At 35.4% G+C, this 11,290-nt stretch overlaps 1 protein-coding gene across 2 annotated transcripts; it reads left to right on the top strand.

Annotated features, from left to right (window-relative positions):
* The first annotated feature begins 6,890 nt into the window (after positions 1–6,890).
* Positions 6,891–11,084, top strand: LOC120353150. 2 transcript variants are annotated; one of them, XM_039435876.1, is made up of 2 exons: positions 6,891–7,058; positions 10,849–11,084. In XM_039435876.1, exons 1-2 carry the CDS (start codon positions 6,948–6,950, stop codon positions 11,041–11,043), a joined length of 306 nt encoding a protein of 101 aa, XP_039291810.1. In that variant the 5' UTR covers positions 6,891–6,947; the 3' UTR covers positions 11,044–11,084. The 2 variants fall into 2 exon arrangements, with proteins under 2 accessions (XP_039291810.1, XP_039291809.1); XM_039435875.1 differs by lacking the exon at positions 10,849–11,084 and adding an exon at positions 9,782–10,075.
* The last annotated feature ends 206 nt before the right edge of the window (positions 11,085–11,290 follow it).

Below are 11,290 nucleotides of genomic sequence, written 5' to 3'. Positions count from 1 at the left end.
GACACCGGTGCAGATTTGGATGACAAGCTGAAAGTGAGTAAATAATTACAGTTATTTACTATTAGACTACAATTGGAGAAATATTGTAAATTTAGTTTAAACAAATTAATACTGATTGCAGGAGTCACAAAATTTGATCATTCGAGTCAATAAGCATAATACACATTCAACAATTATTATTTTTCGCCACACTGCACAGAAAGCAGCTGTTTTCCAGTCCCTACGTAGATCTGAAAGACATTGTCTGCAGACGACTCTCGTCTGATGTCAGAACAGGTTTCTTTCCGGCCTAGGCCGGAAAGAGTACTCTTTCCAGCCGCTAACATGGAACTAAGAAAGGTGATCAAAAAACAACTGATCAAAAAACTTTTCATTATTTGTGTTCATTATTCAATAATTAAAACATTTATAATAATATTATCTTATTGTCATTTGAAAGAATAAAAATGTATAACCTCCCACATAATTGAACATCATCTTTTAGGTTATTTAGACAAATCAGAATAAAAAATAAAAATACTTGGACAATTTCCTGATATTCAGATTACCTCAGATTTGCTAGAGCTATCACCTTCCACTTCTGCTTTCGGAAGTGCTTAGTAAACAACTATTCTCATATATTATATTGTTTATTTTTGTGTGTGGCGAAAAATAGCATTCGCACCACGGGCAAAAATGTTTTTCCGGCTCTCAATCTTTTCTAGTCCTCGGCCTACGGCCTCGGACTTGAAAACCGATTTCGAGCCGGAAAAATCTCATTTTCTGCTCTAGGTGCGAAATATACTATATATTCATTTATTTCATTCAATTTCAAAAATACGTAGTGGAAGGAAACAGACATAGCCTTTTCTATTTCTAACAAAATTTTCACTTTCCTTGCCCTATTACCATAGGTAAGGAAAGTATTGCTTTCCTAAAAAAATTAAGGTACCCCAATTTCTAAATTTCTATACGTTTCAAGGTCCCCTGAGTACAAAAAAATAGATTTTGGGTATTGGTCTGTATATGTGTGTGTATGAGTGTATGTGCGTCTGTGTACACGATATCTCATCTCGCAATTAACGGAATGACTAGAAATTTGGAACTTGAGGTCCTTGCACTATAAGGATCCGACACGAACAATTTCGATCAAATGCAATGAATGATGGCGGATAAAATGGCTAAAATGTTGTCAAAAACAGGGGTTTTTCTCGAAAACGGCTCCAACGATTTTTATCAAATTTATACCTAAAAAAGTCATTGATAAGCTCCATCAGCTGCCACAAGTCCTATATCTGTAAAAATTTCATTGGAGCTCCGCCCCATTTATGCAAAGTTTGATTTTAGATTCCCAATTATCAGGCTTCAGATACAATTTAAACAAAACATTTCAAGTGTAAAAGATTTAGCATAAAAATCTCTACAATTAATGTTCAGTAACATTTTCACCTAAAATTGAAGATAAGCTCGAAATTCAAGAAAATAAGATCATAAAATTGCCAACTGTCGATTCTATTAAATCATTTACTATGAAGAGATAGCAGACTTCTTGCGTCTCCAGCGTTTTTGTCCTGTCACCAGCTGGCTTAGATCTTTGAATAGTAGACTTGAGATGCGCGGGAGCACTAGCGTCAGTTGATCAATTTTCATATCGGCAAGGAAAGTTGTGTGAGTGTGCCCACTACCTCCGTAAACAAAGCTGTAGTGCATTCGTGTGACGTCAGCACAGGTAGGGCTCCCACACCAATAAAAACAAGAGCTGATATAGATCAGCTGAAATCAATGAATTTTTATTCAGCTGATCTATATCAGCTCTTGTTTTTATTGGTGTGGGAGCCCTACCTGTGCTGACGTCACACGAATGCACTACGGCTTTGTTTACGGCGGTAGTGCTGTGCCACGCCAGACTTATTCATTTATTTCATTCAATTTCAAAAATATGTAGTGGAAGAAAAACAGACATAGCCTTTTCTATTCCTAACAAAATTTTAGAAAATATAGTTCAGATTTTCACAGAAATAAATGTACACGAAAAGCTGAGAGGAAGCAATCAACAATTTGATAGCATATTTCGCACTTTATAATGAAAATCACGCCATGATTTTGAAATGATAAGACCACAGAGTTGTAAATTCTCTGTTACCAACGCCTTGTAGCCTATATTTGGTCTAAGGTCTAAAGGTGCGTACAGACTGTCGCTCTGCTCCGCAACCGAACGTCACTCCAGCAGAGCGATTGATGATCGACCGGCGAGCAACAATGGTTCGACCGGGGAACGCGAGAAGATCTAACATCATCCGTAACGTTCATGATGGGTGCGTGGGCGGTGCGACTGTGGTTCGTTGGAGGAACGAGGGCGGTACGAGGGCGGTACGAGGGAGGAGCGTGCTCGGTGCGGGTTGGAAGCACGAGTATGTGTACGCAGCTTAAGATTCAAGTCGACGGTTTGGCATTTCTCTAAATGTTTAAATGTTTGAATGTTTAAATGTCTTTATGTTGCGCATTTACGGTGAAACGCGGTAATAGATTTCCATGAATTTTGACAGGTATGTTCCTTTTTTAATTGCGCGTCGATGTATATACAAGGTTTTTTGAAATTTTGCATTCCAAGGATAATATAAAAGGAAGAAGGAGCCTCCTTCATACGCCAATATTGGAGTAAAAATCAGACTATGGAATTATTCATCATAAATCAGCTGACAAGACGTGATTACACAGATGTGTGGAGAAGCCAGTCTATTGCTGTATTTCCATAAAGTCTAGTTTCAATCAGGAACTTGTGGATGAGAATACTGCGTGAGGTGTACTGTTCACAGAACTACTAGTAGATAACTGTGATTGAAGTTATCTGCATTTATAATAATATCCAATTCAATGCATATTAATTCAATGTAATTTGAGTCAATTTAATTTATAATACCTGATATTATGTTCATTGCTGATTCTCATTAATAATATAACAAGTCTACCTCAAATAATACAATGTATCAGTCAAGATAACACTAGTAGTTCTGTGAACAGTAGACCTCACGTAGTATTCTCATCCACAAGTACCTGATTGAAACTATAGACCTTATGGAAATACAGCAATAGACTGGCTTCTCCACACATCTGTGTAATCACTTGTCAGCTGATTTATGATTAATAATTCTATAGTCTGATTTTTACTCTAATATTGGCGCATGAAGGAGGCTCCTTTTTCCTTTTATACTATCCTTGGAATGCAAAATTTCCAAAACCTTGTATATACGTCGATGCGCAATTAAAAAAGGAACATACCTGTCAAATTTCATGAAAATCTATTACCGCGTTCCGCCGTAAATGCGGCGAAACCTTAAAACATTTAACCATTAAGAGAAATGCCAAACCGTCGACTTGAATCTTAGACCTCACTTCGCTCGGTCAATTATATTCTCTGATGATCCAGTAATGAATATTATTCTTATAATCAAGATTGAATATTGTGATAGTTTATTATATTTCTTCAATGTCAACAAACGATTTGGTAACAGTGCAGAGGTGGAAAAGGATAGAACTTTCTACTTTGTCTAATGACGGACTGGATAATTTTTTTGAGGGGTTTTACCAACCCTAGATTATTTCTGTATCAGATGATGGCATAGTTGCCGAAATGGATATGTTTTATTCTAATAATTCTCAATGCCGGTAAACCGGGGTAGACTTTGTCCCATTTTTGGAGAGTTGAGATTTTCAACCACTTGCAATCTCTACTTGAGTTGCAACAAATCTCTTGCAATATTTTTTATTGTATTCGCAATGTTTGAAGAGTATTTATCATTATAAAAAGTTCGTATTTTTCTCCAATTTTAACATAGATATATACTTTTTCAAATTAGGAATCAATGTCAACCAGCAGTTGAGGTGACTTTGTCTGACATTGAAAAATATATGGCAAAAAATGTAATTTTCAAGAGTTAAACAAAGTGAGACCAACTACGTTAACCTTTAAAATGAATAATGACATTGAAAACAAATGGAATCTACTTCAAATAATCACAAATTATTTTTTGAAAAATATTTCAGTTACTGCTTCCTAAAGATCTTTTTTAGCGTCAAGGCATGTTGGCTCCAGCTGGAGAATCGGCTAAAAATGAATATTAAAATCGTATTAATCATTATAAAAAAACTCGTATTTTTCTCCACTTTTAACAAAGATATTATATACTTTTTTAAATTAGGAGACAATGTCAACCAACAGTTGGGGTGACTTTGTCTCACTTTGAAAAATATATAGCAAAAAATGTCATTTTCAAGAGTTAAACAAAGTGAGACCAGCTGCGTTAACCTCTAAAATGAATAATGACATTGAAAACAAAAATGGAATCTACTTCAAATAATCACAAATTATTTTTTGAAAAATATTTTAGTTTCTGCTGCGTAAAGATCTTTTTTAGCGTCAAGGCATGTTGGCTCGAGCTGGAGAATCGGCTAAAAATGAATATTAAAATTGTATTAATCTCGAAGAAAGTGAATATTTTGTTTTATTAGGAAGAATACATTATATTTATCATATTTTGAATTGTATTTGCATCATATTCTGCATAATATCACAAGTTTTATACTGGGACAAAGTCACCCCAAGTTTAACCTAGAAGTAACCTCCTTGTTTTTAACTGAAACAAGTAGTACTGTTATAGTAACAAAATCCTAACCAGTTCAACTATGGATATTATCATAGAGAAACAATAGCATAAGTAGATATCCCATGGTATAGGGCGTTTATGTCGCAACTTTTACTGTTATCTCAAGCTGATAGTCCACGTAGTTCTTTCCTGTGAAGCTTTATGACGCTGGTAGTCTCTCATATTGTGCCGTTCATACAATCTTACTCAGTCAAAACAGTAAAAATCGACAATAATATTGACAGTAATTGGCTTGAGATAACAGTAAAAGTTGCGACATAATCGCCCTTGACCATGGCATATCTTCTTACGCTATAGTCTCTCTATGATATTATATACCAATTGAAATATTATAGAAAGGTCAGAATAATATGTAGCAGGCTACTCACCCATATCATGAATATTTTAGAAATAAGTTTTCCAATACAAAGTTTTCCGACAACAAAATCACAAGATGAAGCAAGCAGTTTGGTTTTATGTTGATAATTCAACTAATATATCGAGATTCGACAAGATATCGATTGTAGAATCTCGATAATGATCAGGGCTACGGCTATCAATGTTGAACATCGATTTCGGATAACAGAGATTCAGATTCAGATTCCTTTATTCATGTGTTTAACAAAACATAACATAACTTACGTTCCAGCGGTAAAATGACACGGTGAATCATATCATAGAGAAACAATAGCGTAAGTAGATATCCCATGGTATAGGGAGTTTATGTCGTAACTTTTACTGTTATCTCAAGCCAATTATTGTTGATTATTGTCGATTTTTACTGTTTTGTTGGGGTGAGAGTGTTTGAACGGCACAATATGAGAGACTACCAGTGTCACACAGCTTCAAGGGAAAGAATTACGTGGACTATCGGCTTGAGATAACAGTAAAAGCCACGACATAAACTCCCTATACCATGGGATATCTACTTACGTTATTGTTTCTCTATGATCATATTAAACTAATGAGTTCTACAATAATATTCAGCAAGAAAAACGATGAAATATGCAAAAGTTGAGGTACTACTGTAATGTTTTCACATGAAACGGTGATAAACTGATTTGAATATTTTTCTGCAAGGTGGGTCAAAGTCACCCAGGGGTAGACAAAGTCACCCCGGTACTCATAAGAACTTATTGTTCTTTTTTTAAGTAAAAGTGGTTCTATAGTGAGGTCCATGTTATAATAGCAGTGTACGATTGACAATACTGTTGCTGTCCTTTTCTATCATACAACAAAACTGATAGCGCTATCTCTCTCTAGCTTTGCAATGTTGTCAGTTTGCCAGAATATTTTATTTTTACTTTTGACAGTGACTGTACAAAGAGTTACAATGGTGTAATAACCAAAACCGGTCTTTCTAATTATCAATAAATCAGTGGTTTTTTGACAATTTCTTAGTCTTTTTCATTCCATATTGATAACTAACCATCCTAGACTTCATCCATGCTTCAGTTAGCCTACACGTATAGGTTAGACCTAGGCCTACTCGTACCGGTATAAATAATATTGAAAAGTTATTTCAGAACTATTTCCATTGAAATTACTCATTTGAGATATGGTACAATTTCTATTTTTCTATTATTTTTAAAAGAAATTGGAGATAGAATATCTACCAAATAACTCAATTTCTGCTGTTTTGAAATTCAGATTGTTGTATCACAGCTTTTTAAATTAGCCGCCATTTCAGGTTTGTATAAAAATAAAAATCTAATCTCAGTTATAAAAGCAAACTTTTGAATCAAATTATGGAAAAAAAATTTCTTGATTAATTTGACATTAAATTGATCATTTAATCAAGGAAATGATAATTATTGTTAGATCAAATTTAATGGGATGAATTGAATAACAGCTGTGTACACTCAGTGGCAAAATTCAGAGACTTGGCAACGTTTTTCTCCTATCATTCTTTCTTCACTGCCATTATTTGTAACATGGACCCAAAGACCTTAAAGAGATATAGACCCACAATACCTATGCCTTCCCAATGATAGCTCTTACTTGAAATTGAAAGCCGCCATTGGGGTATTTTAGCACGAGATATTATATCTATATATATTTGTAATACAATAGATCACAAAGGCATTGGTGGCATTGGTATGTAATAATCTTATGGGTTGCCCCCTCAATGGCGGATTTCAATTCCAAATACGACACTAGCGCTGCATGTGAGTCTATGCATCTTTAAGGTCTTTGCATGGACCTCACTATATACTATATTCACATCTTATCATGGAGAATTATTATCAGCGTAAGTTGCAGGTACATGCTATAGCCGCTGTGAAAGGAACTAATGGACGTTATAGCACAGTAATTGACGTGAAAATGAATGCTTGCGACATAAGCAGGATGCTAGTGCTGGACATGTTCATTTCCGTCTTTGAGAATTGCAATCAAACATCAGCATATCTCCCCTTCAAATGTCCCATGAAAAGAGTAAGTGATGATAAATGGGAAATTCTAAGAAGAATTTCAAGATAATTCTAAGAAGAATTTCAAGATAATCCAAAAAAGAATTCCAAGATAATTCTACAAACAATTTCAAGAAAATTCTAGAAGATTCTGAAAGTTTCTTGGGACTTCTAAATAGAATATGGAACATACAGTAACTGTTAAATTATTAGGGCTTGGTGATGAAAGAGGGGAAAAGTTACATAAAATTGAAAGTTGGTTCATTCTAGAATTTCTCAAAAATCCATCATCAAAATTATTATAGCTATTATAAATATATAGATATATTAAACTATAAATATATTAAACTATAAATATTATAGTTTTATTGAGAGCCTATCCTTCTTTGTCTGAGAAAGAACAAACAAGTCAGCAAATTTTGTTGTCCACTAAACTTAATTTTTGTGAAAAGGCTTGATGAATATGCTGTGAAGCTGATTGATCATAGTGTTCAAAAGTTATTTTAGATCATACAAACAAATAAAACAGATGGACTACGATTTTGGCCTTGAGTCAAAAGGAGAAGTCGCTGACTCTCATTCAATTATCATACCATTATGATAATGGTGGAACAATGGAACCTCGATATAGTATAGTACGGTGGTACACCTCTCGTAGCATTGCATCTGTGACTTTGAAATGGCATATATATGCAATGTATGGTTCGCGGGGTAATATTCACGGTTTTACAAACACATCAGGCTTCAGAGACCCTAGATCCCTAGATGGAGGAAGCTCCCTACAAACAGAGATTCTTCATGAATGAGAGAGTTGAAATGTATCACCAACAATGGAAAGAGCATGTTCAACGAATGCCAGCTGATAGGATGTGTGGTGCTAAAAGGATGTAAATCCAAAAAGCTCCTTGTGTATCTTTTTGGATGCAACACGTTGCATTTGAGAAGATATGAAAGAGCATCAGTTGCTTATGGAAACATACATTGAAGCTCCTCGTACATCTTTTCAGATGCAACACGTTGCTTTTGAGGAGAAACAAAAGAGAATCGGTTGCTTATGGAAAGGTACATCAAAGATCCTTGTGTATCTTTTTGGACTCAACACGACGTTGCATTTAAGAAGATACAAAAGAGCATCTGTAGCTAGAGGGAAGATACATATTCAAAAATGTTTGATGTTTTTGAACAGGTAGTATTGTAGTCTAGTGGCCCTAGGCAAAGCTACAGGACCTGGACTGTACACATCATTGAAGTATACTCCCTGTTAAAGTACATTTTTTGAGTGGCCCCACGATCAAAAACATCAAACATTTTTGGATAGTAGGTATCTTTCCTCTAGCTACAGATGCTCTTTTGTATCTTCTCAAATGCAACGTGTTGCATCCGAAAAAATACACAAGGAGCTTTTTTGAGGTACGTCCTTTTAGCACAACTCAGCCTATCAGCTGGCATTCGTTCAAAATACTCTTTCCATTGTTGGTGATACGTTGCAACTCTCTCATTCATGAGGAATCTCTGTGTGTAGGGAGCTTCCTCCATCTAGGGATCTAGGGTCTCTGAAGCCTGATGTTTTTGTAAAACCGTGAATATTACCCCGCGAACCATACCTTGCATATATGCAATTTCAAATAAAAGTCACAGATGCAAAGCTAAGGGGCGCGTACTATACTATATCGAGGTTCCATTGTTCCACCATTACCATAATGGTATGATAATTGAACGAGCGTTAGCGAGTTCTTACTTTTGACTCAAGGCAAAAATCGTAGTTCATCTGCTTTTACTTTCCTTGCCCTATTACCATAGGTAAGGAAAGTATTGCTTTCCGAAAAAAATTAAGGTACCCCAATTTCTAAATTTCTATACGTTTCAAGGTCCCCTGAGTCCAAAAAACTGGTTTTTGGTTATTGGTCTGTATGTGTATGTGTATGTGTGTGTGTGTGTGTGTGTGTGTGTGTGTGTGTGTGTGTGTGTGTGTGTGTGTGTGTGTGTGTGTGTGTGTGTGTGTATATGTGTGTATGAGTGTATATGTGTCTGTGTACACAATATCTCAACTCCCAATTAACGGAATGACTTGAAATTTGAAACTTAAGGTCCTTTCACTATAAGGATCCGACACGAACAATATCGATCAAATGCAATTCAAGATGGCGGCTAAAATGGCGAAAATGTTGTCAAAAACAGGGTTTTTCGTGATTTTCTCGGAAATGGCTCCAATGATTTTGATCAAATTCATACCTAAAATAGTCATCAATAAGCTCTATCAACTGCCACAAGTCCCATATCTGTAAAAATTTCAGGAGCTCCGCCCCATCAATGCAGATAGATTCCCAATTATGAGGCTTCAGATATAATTGAAACAAAAAATATCAAGTGGAGTAGATTGAGCATGAAAATCTCTACAATTAATGTTCAGTAACATTTTCACCTAAAATTGAAAATAAGCTTTAAATTTGAGAAAATGTGATTATTCAATTGCAAATTATTGTTGATTCTATTAAATCATTCACTATGAAGAGATAGCAGACCTCATGTGTGTCTCCAGCGTTATTGCCCTGTCACCAGCTGGCTCGAATCTTTGAATAGTAGACTTGAGATGCGCGGGAGCACTAGCGTCAGGTGATCAATTTTCATAACGGCAAGGAAAGAAGTGTGAGTGAGCCACACCAGATTTTATTTGTTTGTACTATATAGAGGTTCCATCGTATTATCAGTGTATTAAAACACCTGTTCTGTTTTTTTATTGCTTGGCAGGTTCGTTGCGATATGAAGGATTATGTGCTCAATATGAGATTCAACAATCTTCCAGCCGTACCCTACGGTGATTACAGGGTGGAATTCACTGTCTTAAAAATTCAGCCCTATGCCATCGAGGAGAGACTATCATGTCTGAGGTTCTTTGGATCAACCAGGCCACAACTACCAGCCAACAACAAGAAACGTCTATGAAAACAGCTATAACCTCAAATAAAATCATTTTTAATGAGAAACTAAACAAAGTAATTATCCAATGTATTTTAGAATAAATAAAGAATGATATTAAAGTTACTAGTAGTTCTGTGAACAGTAGACCTCATGCAGTATTCTCATCCACAAGTAGTACCTGATTGAAACTATAGACCTTATGGAAATACAGCAATAGACTGGCTTCTCCACACATCTGTGTAATCACTTGTTAGCTGATTTATGATGAATAATTATATAGTCTGATTTTTACTCCAATATTGGTGTATGAAGGAGGCTCCTTTTTCCTTTTATATTATCCTTGAAATGCAAAATTTCCAAAAACCTTGTATATACGTCGACGCGCAATTAAAAAAGGAACATACCTGTCACATTTCATGAAAATCTATTACCGCGTTTTGCCGTAAATGCGCAACATATAAACATTTAAACATTAAGAGAAATGCCAAACCGTTGACTTGAATCTTAGACCTCACTTCGCTCGGTCAATGAAGAACTCTTAAAAACTGTTTTTTGTCCATCTCAACCCAAACAGCCATATCAATAAACATTGATATTGGGTTGAAAATAAAACTTTTTCATTCTTCCTTTTCTTTTTAAAAAATGGTGTTTGATTCACATAGTGGACAAAAATTTTGAAGTGACAGAAGTATAGTTTTTTATTACAAACAGGAACCCCAATGCAACGTTAGTTTAGACCACGGTATTTAGATGAAAACGGTAGGGGTCATGAAATGTGTGTGCAGTGGCCAGCCAGCTAGATTGCGTCATCGCCACCAACCGAGGTTTTTAACACCTATTGGCAATTTATTATCAGTGTATTAAAACAACTGTTTTGTTTTTCCATTTGTTGGCAGTTTCGTTGTGATATGAAGGATTATGTGCTCAATATGAGATTCAACAATCTTCCAGCCGTACCCTATGGTGATTACAGGGTGGAATTCACTGTCTTAAAAATTCAGCCCTATGCCATCGAGGAGAGACTATCATGTCTGAGATTCTTTGGATCAACCAGGCCACAACTACCAGCCAACAACAAGAAACGTCTATGAAAACTATATCCTCAAATAGAATCATTTTTAATGAGAAACCAAACAAAGTAATTATCCAATGTATTTTTGAATAAATAAAGAATGATATTAAAGTTACTAGTAGTTCTGTGAACAGTAGACCTCATGCAGTATTCTCATCCACAAGTACCTGATTGGTACAGCAATCGTCTGGCTTCTCCACACATCTGTGTAATCACTTGTCAGCTGATTAATGATGAATAATTCTATAGACCTTATGGAAATACAG

Source organism: Nilaparvata lugens, chromosome 9 (genome assembly GCF_014356525.2).
Source record: "Nilaparvata lugens isolate BPH chromosome 9, ASM1435652v1, whole genome shotgun sequence".
NCBI lineage: Eukaryota > Metazoa > Arthropoda > Insecta > Hemiptera > Delphacidae > Nilaparvata > Nilaparvata lugens.
The sequence above is the reverse complement of the archived record's forward strand: the minus strand, read 5'-3'. Positions and strand labels throughout refer to the sequence as shown.

Excerpts from the sequence above, each read along its gene's own strand:
- LOC120353150 (XM_039435876.1), top strand. The coding sequence starts at position 6,948 with ATGAATGCTTGCGACATAAGCAGGATGCTAGTGCTGGACATGTTCATT. Across the intron at positions 7,059-10,848 it reads TCAAATGTCCCATGAAAAGA|TTTCGTTGTGATATGAAGGA; the intron begins GTAAGTGATGAT and ends ATTTGTTGGCAG.